Source organism: Sturnus vulgaris, chromosome 3 (assembly GCF_052056855.1).
Source record: "Sturnus vulgaris isolate bStuVul1 chromosome 3, bStuVul1.hap1, whole genome shotgun sequence".
NCBI classification, from domain to species: domain Eukaryota; kingdom Metazoa; phylum Chordata; class Aves; order Passeriformes; family Sturnidae; genus Sturnus; species Sturnus vulgaris.
The window spans coordinates 51,154,112-51,171,974 of NC_142245.1; the positions used below are offsets into that span (position 1 = coordinate 51,154,112).

Genomic DNA, 17,863 nt, shown 5'->3' on the forward strand with positions numbered 1-17,863 from the left:
TAAGAAACCAGGAAATGAGCTCAGGGCTTATGATTATCATCCTGCATGTTATTTCCAAGCATGCCCTCTCTTTCTCAGAAACAAAAAATATTAGTACCAAATTACTGAACATTAAAAAAAAAGTTCCATTTGTTCTGTTACACTTTGGAATGAGCAGCATTTTTTCCATTAATATTTATGTCATTTTACCAATTTTTATTTTACCTAAATTAATTATATATAATATATCAAATTTTAAGCAATGGCTATGCTAGATTTACATTGATTGTAATATCAACTATTTTCTGCTTGCCAACATAATAGTGCCTTAGTCAAAAATGAGAATGATACCTTGTGGCTCAGTCATTGCAACCCATTATGTGTGTATACTTACACATAAGTTCTTGAAGAACTTGTAGAACAAAAAATTTAAAGTTAATTTAAGAGATCCCTTAATAAATATTATTGCTGGGTGAGAAATGAGAATGCAGAACAGTAAGGCAGACTTGGTTGAATAAATGCTCGACAATTAGCTCAGCTTTCAGTTTTTCAACTACAAAACCCTCACTGGTGGATTGAAGAAGTCCAATTGTGTTCTCAGAGTAGAAACATTTAAAGAACTGTCAATGTTCAAATCACAAATCCATATAATAAAATAAGATGTAAATGTTTGAAAGAATTCAGTTTGAAGTTATAATGCATAGGCAAATAAAAAAGGGTCTCTGAAAGAGTATCTATATCTAGAATGTTATTACAGTTAAGAAAATGTAATTTATATTTGGGATAACTTAGGGTTTTGATGTATTAATGAGAAGAAAATCCTTGTCTTTGGGTAATGACAACAGAAGTAGCTTCACCTATTGCACTGTGCATAGAAATTTGAATTCTATACCTCTTTTTGGCATTGGTCTTAGAAAAAACAGACCTTTTGTGCTTTTTCTTTTATACAAAATGGAAGCCTAATGACTTGGAATTGGGAGTGTAGATGTCTTAGAAGATGTCTTTGTTATTAAATACGTTTTTTTTTCAGTTGCTGAGAGTCTAGCTGAAGACTAGAATAAAAAAAATTGAATTGAATAAGTAATAACATTATTTTATTTATGCTGCAATTTATTTGGGAGAGGGATAGGAGTAGCATGACAGTAGGATATTATGTTCAAGGTTGCCATGGTAATGCAACCTACTACCTGTTGCTAAGACTATGCTGTAGCTGTTATTACTTTTATTACAGCTCTTAACATTGCTGGATGTATCCTTTAGTTTTTAAGAGGTTTATTACAATTCAATTTCATTTTTAGGAAAACCAGTAAGTTTTGCCACTTGCAGCAGGGCTCTACAGTAATAGCAATGATAGCAATGTAAGGAACCTGATTCTGTTGACATGGCTCCTGTCCTCTAATGCAGAGAAATTTACAAGCTATCAAACCATTTAGGAAGACAAGACTATCAAGACAGTGCAGTGCCCTATCTGTATTAATATCCTCTTTTCCTGTCAAGTCAGTGGTCAGTATTTGGAGACAAAAATGCCCTACCAATAACACCATACAAAACTCAAGATACAGACAGGTGGTTCCTAGCGTCAGAACTTGGAATTGTTATATCCACTTTACTTAGAGGATCCTGTCTGCTTCAGAGTGTCCCAGGACCTGTGTTACTACACCAGCCCTGCTGAGCAGCAGCACTATGGTAAGCCTGAAGTCAGACAGAGTGCTTCCATTTGGGATCGCAGCAGTGAGACTCTCAAGACACCGTCAGTCATATGCAGCTGTTCTCCCATGCTTTCCTTTCCCTTTCTTTCTAGTGACTTCAGCCTCTCTAGATAGTAGATGGCTTGCTCCTTACAATACAGTGCAAGGAAAATATTTACCAAAGTCCAGATGGCTGTCCAAACCATGCCTTTCAAGTATGGAGGTGGTGATAGATGACTTCTGTCTTCTGAACTTAAAATGCTGTATGTATACAGGTCTGCATTCTCTCTTGTTGGATTCTTTTTTTCAAGATCTGTGTCCTGGTTTTAGTTCAGTAACTCCCTATCCTTTCCTGATAGATAGCACCACTTGTCTATCTTCTTATCTGCATGTGAAAACCATTGGCTGAATTTGCAAAATTAGTGCTGGCAAGCTCCTTCTTATATCTGAGTCTCCCATGTCTTCAAAAGGAGAAGTTCCTAATTAAGCAGGCTGTGCAAAATGCCCATTCTTACACTCCCTCTCTTTGTGTCATGTGGTTTAGCACTTCATGTAAACTTTTATATAAACTTTTGTATTTCATCTAGAAAATACTAAAAGGTAAGTAGATATCATTCAGTAGAATCAAAGAGATAAGTTACTGTGTTTTATCCAGATCCATATTCCAATGGCTGTTGCATAACAAGTGCTATTTTTTGTTTAACTGAGCTGTGGGATAATATTACACTGTACCAGTGTACACAGTAGGTAAGTGTTTTGAGGGTGTGCCTACATTGGTGTGAACTGAAGGTGTAGGTGTCTGTTCTGTTTGTTAGCAAATAGTCACAGGGATAATCACAGTCAAAGGCATACTCACAGGTAAGAGGTTTGGTGTGGTCCCAGTTTTCTGAATACAGTCCTCATGGGTGAGACCTTGGATTCCTCCCTCCCCATGCTCTGCTTATAATCATGGCACTTAATTTAGGAAAAGAAAGGTCTTAGACTCCATCTGCATCAAAGTCAGAAACATGGGTCTTTGAAAATCTCTTTAAGCATTAGTCACTGGGCGGAGACATCTATTTCTGCCACTCATTTAGACCTACGAGTGTTTGAAATACGTTTGACCTTAAGGCAATAATTCGTAGCCCATTATCAAAATCAAAAACAAGTGAAAGAATTGCCAGTACAATATAACGCATTGACGTTTTGGGAACCTACCCTTGTTAGCTCATGCAAAATGTGGGTGCTGCTTCAGTATCTGAGTTTCTCATGACTGCTGTTATCTGGTTCTCTATGGCAGTTTTCTCATCCTCTTGGTTTTCACTTGTCTGCAAGAGCTTTTTCCAAAGTCTGCGTGTTGTAAGAGCTTTACCTCAAGATGCATCAGTTCAGTCTTTTCACCAGAGTCGCTGGTGTTGTATGGTAAGATGAAAGAGAGGGTTTCTAGAGTGTCTGTAAAACACATTTAACTTGCTCGTTTGTCAGAATGGACAATGGCTGTTAAAGGTATGCCCGTGGATCCTAGGGTCTTCCTCTATATCCACGTAAGACATACCAGGAGAATTCCAGCATTGAGAAGGATTTTATGAACAGATTGTTAACTTCTCTTTCTTGCATTTTACTGGTTGGCACAAGGAGTGGGGATAGTACTGTTTGGGAGGTTAAGATACAGCTGCGGTGTGGGTTTTGGTTTGTAAAGGAGAACAGAAATTAGAGCTGGCAGGTACAGTAAATCAGTCCCAGTAGTTCTTGTTGAACATAAGAAACACCATTCACTTCAAAATACTAAAAAACCAGGATGCATGAAATGGCTTATCTGCAGCTCAAAAAGGAATTTTTAATACCTGAACTTCAAGTAATTGACTGGTAATAAATAAATAAAAACAAATTATTCACAGGGTAGGACCACTACAAGGGAAATTAAGTTATTTTCTATGTAAAAAACATTTACAAAACTGAATTACAGTTTCTATATCATCATTTTATCCTCTTTTTGTAAAAAGGGAGTTCCAGCAATTACTCTCCTTTGCAGAGCATTTTGAAACCAATCTGCACAATACGTTGGATGAAGTCAATACTTATGAGCTCATCAGGACTACTAGCAGAAATAGTAGAACCATGTAGCATACAGCACAGAAAACCTTACATTTTGGAATGTTTACATGCTTAAAAATTCAGTGCTTACAAATGAATGCAGTGAGGTGGCTGCTCCAGTTTCTCCATCTGCAAAGGGCAGCCGTCCTGAGTCTGTAACCCTTAAATCAGTCTCTCTGTGTCTGTTCAGAGGAAATGGTTTTGTTCAGAAGATCTGATGCACACGAAAAATGTTTATAAAATGCCTTCTACAAAAAAAGAATTTACAGTAACACTTACAGCACTAATACAACAGAATGAAAATAACACAAACCAACATAAATCACCATGAACAACCATTAGATCTCTTAAAATAAAAATATAATTCTGGTAATTCTGGTACTTACTTTTAACCTAACTTTTCCTTTGAGTTTGCTACTTTAACAGAGCAACACTTCTCTCTTTAGGAAAGCTTTCCACTAAAACCAGATTGATGCTTAAAACATCATCAGGTCCTCTTCCTCCAGGTCAGAAATCCCAAGCCTTTTCATAACTGAAATAGTGGAAGAGCCATGGGCTCCATGGAGTCCATAAGAGGCCTTGCTACTGCTGCTTGGTTTTCTGTGAAAAGTTGTCAGCCACTGCAGTATGTACCCTGAACAGTCAACTTAAGAAATAGTGGAATGAAGACTGTAAGAAAGCTTGACTGGAATAAATACTTGTAACCTCTTGTGAATTTGCTGTGGTATTCCCAATTTACCACATGGAGCTGTGTACTAAATAGAATCAATAATTTGGTGGTTCATCCTAGCTTGTGCTGGATGAAGCTACTCTTGTTTTGTCACATCTATGGCCCTATTTTCTCTCCTAATTTGTTGTGCTTGCTCAGTGAAATTGAATCACACGCTGTTTCAGGCAAGTCTTGGAGAAGTTGTTTTCCTCGGTGCAGATGGCTCTTTCCTCCAGATGTAAAAGGCAGTTAAGAGCTGCCTCATTTTTTTCTTAACCCTTCTAAACTGTCTTGAAGTGCCCTTGATGCTATGGCTGTAGTAGTGCCAGGGTTCTTGCCCTACAGCTGATTTTCTTGGGCCTGTGATCTGTCATGCATGTCAGTCACAGTTCTGCCTCCTTATATAGGTTTCTTTGGTTTATTTGGTTTGTGTTCTTGTCTCTTTTAACAAGAACAGTAAAATTCAAGAGCACAGCAGCCCTTGGGACATGTCCCTGCTAGAAGCTCTTGTGGCAGCTTGGCACCAGTAAGGGTGCAGCCCCTGGTGTTTGCAACTGCAGATGTTCCAGCCTTGCATCTTCAGCCCAAAGCAGCCAAGGAGAACCTGTACCCTGACCATTTCCCTTCACCCTACTTGTTTCATTTGGGAACACAATGAGCTGTCAAAATTTCCTGCCTTGTTACCACAGAATTCTGTCCTTTTACTCTAAAAAGGATTATTTATCTAAAACTGCTAGTTGCATAAATTGTCAGAATGATTGCTTAGCTTGATTTTTAAGGTGAAGACAAAGAGATGTAAAGGTCTTGTGGAATGATGAAAGTCAGCCTCAAAGTCATCTGCCAAAGCAAAAAAATAAAATGGAGTGTGTTGCCATGAGCGGCCCTTGCCTCTTGGAAATTAAAATCCATGTGGTAAGTTGTATATCTGGTGCAATCCCTCTTCTTAGTCTCTCTGTTGAGTGTACTTAGCTGTAATTAAAAGTAATAGAGAAGTATATAAATATTTTCCAAATATGTGAGCCAAGAAAAAATGGAGGAAGGGAGGTGTGGTCGTTTTAGCCCACCACCACTTCCTAACTAATCTTTCTCTAATGATGTAGAGAGAGACTAGGTGGCACCTGATGAAGTATTTTGAAATAACAGATTCATGAGGTAGAGCTACTTGATAACATCTTTGACTCATCAGAAACTTGCCTTCCCTCAGGATAAAGTTAATAATCATATAAGAATATAAAGATTTTCGTGGCTTTTCCTAAGTCAGCAGGGATGCAGATTTATTCTGCATACAGATTCCTGCAGTGCTAGAGATAGCCCAAAATTATATTGTCTGTAAAAAATGTAAAATTACACAAATAGCCAATTGGAATCATCACTAATTTGTCATTACTTCAGTTCCTGGGCTTTGCTAGTTCAATAAAACTCATTCACATTTCTTACCAGTTGCATCCATATCTCCATTGCTTTCCCTATCTTTGCTGAAATAGCTTTGAATAGTGTACCTAAGCATCGAATTTGGCTAGTCTGTAGCTCTATATGAGGCAGCAGCACCGTGGGAGGAAGCTGGGCTACCAGGAACATCCAGGTATCTGGGCCACAGAACAGTTGGGACAGAAAAGGTGACAGCAGCAATGAACTTAACTTAAAATAGCTGTAGCTGTTAATACCTGGTATCTTCCAGCATTGTGTTATCCTCGAGTATCACTAGTGCTCTTCTGTGTTAAGATCATCAATAAAAATTCTTTAGGACTATTCTCAGCATAAATTTTCTAAGTGTCATGGAGATCATGGAGTAATTGTTCCCAAGCAAAGGTTTTCTTTCAATGCACCGTGTTATCTTCTTATTTTTAGTCTTCAGTTCTTGTACTCGTCTCTTGCTTTCTCTTGTATGTTTAACAAGGTCCATATGGTTGAATTGCACTACAGTATTGCTTTCTTTTCCTTTTGTCTAACAGTTAGCTATTTTATTTGAGGTCATTAAGTATCTTGTATGGTCTACTTTTGGTAAGCCCACCTTGTGTTTTCTTCAGTGTTACAATTGTATATCTACCTTTAGTGCTCTCTTCCTCAAAATTTTGGGTAATACTATTGAGATCAGAGTTTAGCAATCTTTTTGATACATTACTGTATATGATTTTCACTAGTACTATAGTACCTCCTTTGATTTGATAGATGTATTATTTATGCCTAGAAAGAGTATCAGTCTTGCTGATTTTATAGTATCTTAGGCTTTGGGTGTTTTTTCAGATTTTTGGAGTCTGAATTTCTCTTTTTTAAAATTTTTTTTATTTTTAATGTCTCTGCTGCTATAGTCACAAGTGACATGTTTATCAGTGTGTAATGCAGGGGATTACTTGCAGATTGATGTTAATTCATTGGTGCCTGCAGAAAAACAAAAGCGTTGGTCAAGGCATGCTCTGAATTCACACCCGTTCTTAATTTGCTGATGCCTGTATTAGTAGCAGGCTCAAGCCTGCCTGATTTTTTTGAGTTTATATAATGTGCACCATATGCTTGCCACTCTTACTCTTCCTGCACACGTGAGCCAATCTGATGGGGTTACCCGTGGCAGAGAGCAGCGCTTTCAAGTCTGGGTGCTGCTTCATGGGCTCTGGCTTGTGGGTGCCGATGAATCTTGTGTCGGTGTTTTACAAACTCTCCCAACTATTTGCTCCACCCTTTTGCTCTTCAGCACAAGGATCGTGGGGGGATGGGTTCCTGTGCCTTCATTGCCACAATTACATGGCATGTAATTTTAAGCTGCAGATGAAGGTAGACCCACGGCATTACCGTGCCTTTGAAGTGGAACAGCTGAAGAGCAGGTAGAAGTTTGCACCTCCTGCCCCTGCTATCAGGAGGGGTAAGTGGGGTCAACAACAGCTTGAGTTGTTTTGGACTGGTTTCTTGGAGTGGTTGGCAAGCAGGAGCCAAGAACAGGGAACATGTGTTCTGTCTCTGGGAACAAAAAAGTAAAGTGAAAGTAAGGGTGAGAGAACTTAGATTTATATTTATAATCAAAAGTGACTGTGTTTGAAATATACTTAATTTGCATATGCTCTCTTGTGTCTTTCGTGTCTCTAAGGACCCCTAGAGGGCACGGAAGTTTTTCTCCACCTCAAATATTTAACTTAAATAATTCTACTTGGCTTTCTTCCCTTAAATATAATTGTAAGCACATTTTAAGTGAACATTAGATAGAAAAAAATAACAGCATTTAACTATGTCTTTCTTTTATGCTACAAGATGTTTTCTTGTTTTTAAACACAAGCAGTAGAAGCTAACACTAGCAGCCAAATTCTGAAATTATTGTTGTTTAGATTATTCAGATGCTATATTTGTATCCCAGAGGAAATGCAATTCAGACTAACTAAAAATTAATACTTTTATGCAAAATTTGAGAGGACTACAGTGTGAGCTGCGTAAGGATGTGCAGTGGGTATGCTTTCAACACTGCCGTCTCTGTTTCTGTAGAAGAGGAATTAGTATGGTGAAGAACCAGAGTACTCTAACTAGAACCTCAAAATCTCCAAACTTCATTTTATTTAAGAATTTGTCATATTTTGGTCTTGTTAATTGCCTGTAAAGAAACAACTGTATTGCAGTACAAGGTACTTAAAATTATGGAAACAGAAAAATGACATCTGTTTTACCACTACTTCCTGTCTACTTGGATAGAGGTTTTGGAACTCTTACTCATCCTGAGGAGCATTTTTCTCCTTAAATTAGTTTTGCCTATTTAATCAATATTACATGGTAAGTCAGGAGCTAGTGCACAGCAATACTAATTCTTAGTATTGTGTTGGCACTTCATCATGTTTAAATATACAAACTAACGCTCCAGAGTAATGCTTATCTGAGAACATCAGATTTTCCTTACATAATACAGCTGCAGTGTTTGAGGAGAAGGCTTGCATTTTTCAGTGTGCTCAAAGAGCAGAAAGTAAAATCAAAACAAACAAACAAACTAACCACCCACTTAAGTGCAAAAACACCTTCATACTTTTTGGGGGGGGGAATTTTTTCATCAGCTAATGATTTTGAGACTAGTCCCACAACTGTGGAGGTCATTTGGATTGTGGGCCTAGACTGGGACCTTTGCATGTGAAGCCATGACAGTCAGAGTCCTACCTGTTCTTACTTGAGAAAAAAAAAAAAAAAGCAGATGTCTGCACTTTTTGTGAAGTAATGAGAGTCTGCTTGCTGGGCAAGAAATTATTCAAAAGGATAATACTGTGGTTTAATTCCAGCCAGCAATGAAGGGTTTCTTGTGTCTTTGTTCTGATAAGAGGATCAGCTGAACTACTTTACCCAATTACCCAGGGATGTCATGGGAGATGATTTTTTGGACATTAGTTTTCCCACTGGAGGAGTGTAATGTCGTCACTTTGTATTAAAAAATAGACCTAGATCAAAACAGCAGAGAAAGGCAGCTGCCCCTTCTAATGTCTCTGGGGATTTTGTGTTTTGCAGGAGATGCACGGGTGAGAGGTCAGACAGGGGTTGTCTCCGAGCGCCGTGGCTCCTACCCATTTATAGACTTCCGTCTTCTTAACAGTAAGTGCAACCCTTCTTTCAGGTCTGTATTTAAATAAAAACAAATGAAAATCTCTATTGAAAGTATATGAACCAAACTATCTCATCTCATACATATCTGTAGCTCAGCTATCTTCACACAGTCAGCATTAATTCCATTATTTCCACTCAGTCTCTGGCTGTGAAATATTTTGATTTTATGAATAGTCCATAATGCTCAATCTGTCAAATGTAAATACAGTAGGGCCATCGGGTGTGCTAGGGAAGGAGCGGGGGCAGTTCAGAATTAAAAAGATAAACCTCTGTGTCCTTTAGCCTCTTAGACAACAGTTGGAACAGATTTATGTGAAGCTGTTATCCGGTCATATAGAACTGGCACAGAGGGGGAGCATGTGACAGCACTGACCAGTGGTTTACAATAACATTAATTTTTCCAACAATTAGAACCCAGTCCAAAGCCCCATGGAGTCTTCTCATTGACGTCAATGGATTTTGGGTCAGGCCAGCAGTGAACATCTGTTAAAAATAATCTTAACCTCATTTTGATTGAAGTTATTTTGCCACTGTTGTAAATAAAGGACAGCAAATCTAAAAAGAAAAAAAAAAAACAAATCGAGACCCTGTTGTGTTTTTTTTCACCTGATGGGCTCTCTATACTGATGCAAACTCATTAGCAAGAGTGTAAAAAAAAAAACCAAAAAACCAGTGACCACTTAGTCTTGGGCCCTGTAGCACTCAGCCTGGATGCTGTGTTAACTTCAGTGTTCAGACACAGGCAGATCTCTATGTCCTTGTGTACTGCACAAGCAACCTTTGAAAAAACTGTTATTCACTGTCTTCATCAAAACAGACTGGAACTCTGACAGTTTCAGTGCTGACATAGTTAGGCTTCTAGCGATTGTGCTTTTCATCAAAGAGCAATTGTCAAACCAAAGTTCGAATTCTCCTCTTTGTACCTTCTTGTCTGGATGCCTGGGAAGGGAGGAGGAAGCGGGGAGGAAGCAAAGCGGGAAGGCTGGCTGGGAGTCAGGAGTAAAGAGGAGCTGGGGAGGGGAGGGCTTGGGATGTGATGGGCTGCATTCACCCACTCTGGCAGAGTTACTGTCACCCAGCAACGTGCTGCTGTCAGCCTTGCTGATTAAAGATGTGTTCTGGGTTGTAAGTCCATCGGAGAGCTTGCTGTGGCTGAGGTAGAAAGACCTAAGAGGTGAGATGGTTCTATCAGTTTTCCCAGGACAAAGGGAATAACTTACTGGTTGAGCAGAGTTTTGAGGACAATTTAGTTGCCAATGAAAAGCATGAAGAAAAATCAGATGTAGGCTAGCTGGAAATAGTGTGGTTATGCATGCCCTTATAAAGAGTGAGAGAAAATAATGCACTTCTTATTCATGAAGTAGAAGTGGATATATTCATATTCAAATGTCACTAAATTAATTATTTTTTTTTTTATTTTGGATATATACACGTTATGTAAAATTCCATTCTTGTGGTTTTCCTTCTCCATGGGTAAAGAAACTTCATGAAAAGTTTTCAGTTTCTTTACCCATGGAGAAAGAAGAACAGAGGTGTAGTTTCAGGGTTTTTTTCTGGCAATAGGGCTTTCACTTTTAGCTCCTGTAGATGAGTCTTCCAGATCCTGCCAGTTTCTGGGAAATGCTGGTGCTGTCCGTGGGCTATGTAGGGAGACATCCATGGCGAGGGATGCTCTGGTGAATACTTAGGCTTCGATCATGCTGGGAGCAGGGCACTCCACTTAACCCCTCTAAATGTTGCTGCTGAACCTAAAAGTGGTGCCTCCTTGTGTATGCACCTCTGGTCCAACAGGGTGGGGCACCTGGAGTTCTATGCTCCTGTGCTCTCTGTCATGGAAACCTCCAGCTTACTCTTTTTACTGCTTTTCCATAATCTGAAATAAGTCAGTGTGGCTGATCATGATCTCTGTAAGGGAAAGCAATGATCTCGATTTTTGATTTCTCATGGTTTTTAGGTTTTAATATATTTACCATTTTCTCTATAAGGAATAGTGTTGCCATAATTTTTTGGTGCAAAATGAAGTGAGATTTCAAGATCATTGACTACTGATTTTGTAGCTGGCAAGTGTGCTGGGCCTGACTCACTTGGTGACCTACAAGTAAATGAAGATAGTTGTTGTCAGAGCACGCAGATGTGTTTTGCAAGGAAATAAACAAGCTTTTGTAATATTTGTTCATCTACATCTGCCTGTTAAATCCATTTCTACCATGCAGAAGTAGCAAAAAACATAAGCACATAAGGAGCAAAAAACATGGTGCTGCACATCCTATCAAAAAGAAATATATATAAATGTCACTACTGCACACTTTCTTGAAAAGTACCCAACCAATACTTGCAGTAAAATTTTGTCACCATGTTGCATTTGTTTGGGGGCAGTAACTGGGAGGCATCAACTGTATACTGAAAGATATTAGAGTGAGGGAGAGAAGAGGCAGAGGAAATAGTATAGTAAATATACTCAGAGGTCAGAAACAAACGAAGCATAAACATTGCTCCAGCTTCTCACTAACAAGCTGAGCTTAAATAGCGATTGTTCCATCTCGCATCTGAAATACAGTACCAGCCTTGTTTTAAAGTAAGGGAAAACACTGAAGTTCCTTCTTGAACAGAGTTGACATCCATTATGTAAATTAACTTGTAAAAAAAAATATAGGGCATTGATTTTTAATGTCAGACGAAAGGTTACTTGCATGTAACTTTTTTTAGTGTACTTGCAGATTCAGTCAAGTTAGTCTGTTAAGGGTTAATGCTGACTAAACAATATCTTCTGTTTTTTCTGGAGTCCTACAGTAAAGTCGCTGTGTAACTTAAGACGCCATGAAGTCTTTTTGGATAGGAAAACTTCCTGCACTCTGAAAATGGGATCTTCTGTAGCCCTAATCAAAGCCAACTGGATTAATGTTGGCTTCTTGCTGGTTCAGGCTGTGATGCCATCTACTCATTCCTCCAGTGACTCTTGCAGTATATAGAAAGTCAGTATTACTTCACCTTGTCTTTGCCCAGCTGTCGGGACCATGAGGACTTTTCAGAATCCTGTCTAGGGGAGATGCAGGGCTTTAGTGTCTTCCTGTCTTCTCTGCCAAGTTGCAAGCTTTCCTAGGCATAGTTGCACTGGTGGGTTTGGGGACTCTTAAGATAACTCTGGAATACCAAACTGAGTGTAAAAAACCCCTGTGTCACTGAGAACTCCTTAGTTCTGTTTCCTGAGGAGCAAAATGTTTGCCCCAGCCTCTAGAGTTAGTCTCGCAGCTTGTGGAGACCTGTGTGACAACCAGATTCTGTTCTGATGGCAGCGAGTCAGCAGCCTGAGGGGATGTATCAGCTCCTCCCCGCGGGGAAATTGCGTCAGCTGCTGCTTGTTGTCAGCCTGGTGTGGAGACCCACTAGAGGCAAGTCCACCAACCTTCTTCTGTCCTGATAGGGCAGCCAAACCACCTGATCCTGGTGGCCCCTAACATCCCCCAAACAAAAACAAACTCCTCCTGACAGACTTGAGGCTCCCCTGTTCACTAGGAGGCTTAATGAACCAATATCAGACTTTACAAACTCCTAAAATAAGAGATAAAAATTTTGCATAGGAAAATAGGGTGAGAGTTTTCTCTTCAATTAATTCCAAATAAAACCTCACAAATTTTAGGAAATTTTGACTGTGAACTGGGTAGCTCAGGCTTGAAACTGAACCTGGTGCAGGTTGAAATTGATGTTGGCAGCTCATTGACATTTCAGCATTTCAGTGAATTAAATGAACCTTACCATGTTCACAGGACAGAAAAGGAGTTAAACTGAATATTTGCAGGGTAATAATTTAGAATTTGAAACACTTCTGCTGTGCAGATTAATCTAATTTTCCTTTTAGCAGAGTATGGTTTGGATTTGAGGTATAAAGGAGCATAGCAATGGTAAGTAATAATTTAGTTCTCTGATTCACAAAGTTGCTTAGTGAGTCATTGAAGCAGATCCCACCAGTGACTAATATGCATTGATTTAAATGGGTTTCATTATCTCAGAGTTTTTTTGGTGACTGTGACAGTACACTTCTTCCTTGCCTTAACTCAAAGTTTGAGGGAATTCCTTGTGATAAATCTGGACTTGTAGGTAAACATGCAGCAGTAAGCAAGAAGACCTCACCCTTCTGCAATTATGTTAGATACTTTGTTTCACTGCCAGTTCAATCAAGTAGAGTAACAAAATAGCATAGTTTACAGCTGAGATAAGTAACTTGTTATTTACAAACATGCTTGTCAAGCAAGTCAGAAGACAACGATGTTCTTAAGACTTAAATTCTCCAGTTCCCGTCTTGTTTATGCTAAGCTTTTATCTGGATTAAATTTTGGCTTGCAAATGACAAAATTATTAGCCTCTAATTTACTATATTTAATTCACTTCTTCAGTATTCACTTCAGTATTTATATATGTGACTCCTGCGAATTGGAGTCTCTGTACCCAAATGGTGTTACCCAGAGAGATATCTGTTTTCTTATGCCTTGCACAACAGGAACACAGAGTAGGATTTGAGAATATGTAAAATGTCAAAACATGTCTGTAGACATTCCAAAGGTAAGTCTCTGTATTACTTAGGATCTTGATGTTGTCATGCAGGCAGAAGTTGAGTCCAAAAGAACCCTACCTGCTTTAAGCTTAGATTGGGAAATTAATTTATTACAGATTCTATACTTTTTACTCCAGATGATGATAAGAGGTAATATTAGGTAACATTCTGTCTCTGTCCTTGATTTGCTGTCTGATCTGAGTCAAGCAAAATATTCTGGTTTTCAGTTTATTTGCAAATAAAGTGAACTCGTCACATACTTTGCAGGCATGTGATGAATTAGGTATTGGAGAAATGAAACGTGTTGTCAGGATTAGTAAGGGAAGATATGAAGTCATGAAAATGTCTCCATCTCAAAGAACCAAAGTCTGTGGACATTTGAATCTGTGGTTTCTGTCTGTCTACAGAAGGGTCTGTTGCAAAATTTACATTCATTTTTGGGTTTGAATTTTGAACACTCCAGGGCTTTCAGGTAGGGCGCATCTCCAGGGAAAACAAAACTTAACCGCAGCCACCAACCCAAAACTGAACCATCAAGTAACCCGAACCCAAATGAGTGAGGTTAAAAAGAGTTTGGTTAAGTGCCTTGTTTTGTTGCCTTTGGCTAGAAAAAGAAGTGGGAGTGAGAGATGCCTTTTTAGATATTTCTGACCTAGGTTAAATTAGGACACTAAAAGTCTTGTGAGGAAGTTTCAAGGGCTGATTGGATTACTCAGATCCCAGCCCAGCCTGTGGAGATGAGTCCAAAGTCCCAGATGGTTTTTAAATTAGAGAGGGAGAGATCTTATGAGGTCTGCATTATTTCTACATAATATCTCCCCTAGTTCCTCATGGATAAGCCCATCCAAAAGATACTCATCAACATCAAGCCTAAGACACATAGGCTTCTTTATCCGGTTAGCTTGTTTGAAAGGGATGAACATTTCCAGAACTGGTCCGCCTGTGGCCTTGCTATCAGTTATTCAAGGAAGAGAACTTGGAATCCTATTAATATTTCAGCACAGAGATTGTTCTCTTTTCCATTAACTCCTCACTGTATTAAAAAATCCTTCCTGTCATTGGAAGTCAATCCGGTTCACCCTTTTCATCAAATTGGGGTTTTTTTTGGAGGAAGAGTTCGCATTTTTGTATTTTTCTAAGTGCTGTTTTATGCAAAATTTACTAACAGAGTTTGTCTGAAAAGTATAATCTACTTCCTGCCATTCGTGCTCCTTGTTTAGCTTTAATGCCACACTTGCAAAAAATGAAAGCCAGAATGTAAAACTGATAGATGCACATGCCTTCATATGCTAACAAAATGCATCATTTTGGGTTGTGAATGCTTCAGGAGGTCTCAAAACAAACAAAAGCAAGCAAAACAAACAAAAAACCTACATGTGCTTCACACACAAAGTCTTAGCAAACACTGACTTGATTACGCACATTTGTAACTTATTCTTTTAGTACAGACTTGGGATTCAGTTAACTGAAGATGTCCCTTTAAAAGTTGCCAAATGATGTGTGACCCATTCTGCCACCCCACCTTCTTTTCCTTGATTAGAAAAGGGAAAGGATGTACTGAAGATAATACTGAGGATACTTTCCAAATGACCAGAGGAAAAGAAAGAACAAGGAGAAGGGATCATTAAAATGATAAATGAAAGTTGAGTTTGCTGTTACTACGGGTTATGTTGCTTTTTCTCAAGGGCAGTGAAGGAGGAGGGGATGCACTGTTTCCTGTTGGAGAAACTGTAATCAGCTATAGAACATTCACAGTTTTAGGAAGAAAAGGTCTTGACTGCTGTACAAAGACTGAAGTGGCAAAGGTTCATAATGAAATGATAATGATTGTGACAAAACAGAAAATAACATGCCATTTCCTAAGGACTTGGAGAAGGCTTAATAAAAAGATGCCAAAATGTTTGTTTGCATAAAGATGAGTGATAGCCCAAATAAAGGTTTCAAATTGTGATAAGAAACACATCTAAATTCATCTTAAATTTGGATTTAATCTATCCCTCTTCCTGTTATTATGGCTAATATTCTGTTACTTAAGTGGTCTTTGAAACCCTGATTTCTCCAGAACTTGTTGTAATAGGATTATTCAGTATATAAGTGGGATAATCAGCATAATTCTTAAATTCTGTATTCCCTTTCAAACAGTATCAAAAAGAATGTATTTTGGGATGGGGAGGAAATGGCATGACTAGTGTTCTTCAAGATGCCAACAGTTTTTCAGGAGCTTCATGAGTTGGAAACTCAGCTGTTACAAGCCACCATCACTTAAAGTGATGTTCAAAGAAGAGGAAACTCCAAAGCCAGGTCACCTAGAAAGGTCGTTTCTCAGAACCTCTCACACTAACCAGAGAAGCATGAGTACCTCCACTGTAGACCGGGCTTTGCATTGGTTTTGTGCACTTGTGCTCATTGTTGGAGAACAAAATTTTTACTCAAAAGCAGAAAATTTTAAAGTTCTTTTGCTATACTTCTAATTTTGTGCTTTTCTCTGATGCGTTCAGGGTCCCTCTCTCTTTCCCACAGCTTCTGCCTAATTGAAAAAAAAGTTTACCCCTCTAGAGAGTAGTAATTCAATAATTCAATAATTGCAACCTATTCAAAGAATGGCAGCTAACAAAGAGCACTTGATCTCTAAAAATGAATTTCATCAGAAGTCAAGGAACAAAGAATATTTTAGACTTTAGAGAAGCAAGTTAAAAACAAAGTGTTTATAACACAACTTTTTTGGATTCCATATAGTCTGAGGAAACCTTATAAGGGTTTCTGCATTTCCAAGATTTCAGTACAACACTTTTTTATCTATAGATATGATATAGTGCAAGGTCTTCATCTCAGTCTTCTTAGTTGCAGTGACCAGTGTATATTCAGATGATAAAATTGACACAATCTTACTATAATCAATCCTGTTTGTTAGTTTCTTACACAGATGATTGGGACATAGAACTGGTGTATTCATCTGAGCTCCTTGGTCCTTCTGTACTAGACTGAAAGCTTTTAAGTGACAGTCCTTCTATATAGGCTTCTGGTGGTTTGTGCATTTTCTCAGGCCTTCCTTCAAAACTTCAGTGTTTTCTTTCTGAAGGCTGTTTGAACTACAAGGGGAAACATATCTGGAAGGCTTAGACAGTGCAGAGAGAAGAGGTTTTCTGTTCTTCTAGTTGACAAGTGCTTTCTCCAAACTTAAAATACAAAATAGTAAGTTTGTCGTTAATTTTTAGATCACCTGTGTTAGTTCAACTACCTCTACTATTGCTGCTGGTCATTTTGATAAATCTGTAATGTAAGAAGATACTAGGAAGACACAGCTGTTTTTTTCTATCATCAGTGCTATGCACTTCTCTGTGAAAGAGAAATTCAGCAACCAAACATGCAGTGAATATGCCAAACAAGACTTCTGTAAAGGTGATCTAATAGTTTTAGATGCATAGTTTTACATGCAGAAAAAAAGGACAAACACCAGTTACTCCTCCTCAGTCAATTACATACCTCTCAGGCTCATAAAGAGAAGTTTTCTAACCAGCTGTCAAGCCAGGAACCAGTGCGGAAAATTGTAGGACCAGAAACAAATTGTTTCCCAGAGTTCTCGCTGTTTGCAGACTATCCAGACCTTAAATTGCAGGACTCACCCTCTCACCTTATCTTCCAGATACCCCAGCACTTTCCCACCAATCCTGCCTGGCTCTTCAGGCATACAGTGGCTGTGTATGAAATGCCTTTGCATCTTTAGAAGAGGGGAAGGGGTATATAAATTGTATGAGTCAAAGGAAGCTGCTTGAGGACTTAATTTATTCTTTAGGAAAGGAGAGGAAAATAACGTTTCCCTTTTCTGAATCAGTTCACTTTTAAAAATTAATAAACTCTTTTTTATCCACTCATGCTGCTGGGTGACCTGTTTTTATTGTATGCTGAGATGCAATAAAATAACAGAAGGCAGTACTGTGAAGAAAAACTCAGAGGCTTTATTTGAATGCATAACAGAGTTTGTTTACTTTGAAAGAACAGTAACAATGTAATGAATGTCTGGTGCAGAGTTAAGTACATCCCTGTCCAAATTTGATTTATGTGATTATTTCTGCATGTTAACTCAACCATTGTTAGCATAACCTCCATAGTTTTTATATTCATGCTGCCTATGGGCACGTGCTAGCACAGCAGTGTGAAAGAAATGTGAAATAAAACTGGTAGCAGTTCCCAGTGCAGGAAAACTCTTTTCCTGAAATAACAGAGGTTGGTGTGTAGTGAGCCGTAGATCAATTTAAGGCGAGAAGATCAGTGTAACTGGAGGAGCTGTGTTGGGAGGAAGAA

The 17,863-nt window shown here is 38.6% G+C and overlaps 1 protein-coding gene across 4 annotated transcripts in view; it reads left to right on the plus strand.

Moving 5' to 3' along the window:
• Window positions 1-17,863, plus strand: part of PDE7B (phosphodiesterase 7B) — a 167,756-nt gene that overhangs the window by 120,055 nt on the left and 29,838 nt on the right. For all 4 annotated transcript variants that reach the window (XM_088161604.1, XM_014879037.2, XM_014879038.2 and 1 more), the window contains one exon: window positions 8,917-9,000. In XM_088161604.1, coding sequence (XP_088017730.1) covers window positions 8,917-9,000 — 84 coding nt within the window. The remainder of the gene's footprint in view (window positions 1-8,916; window positions 9,001-17,863) is intronic.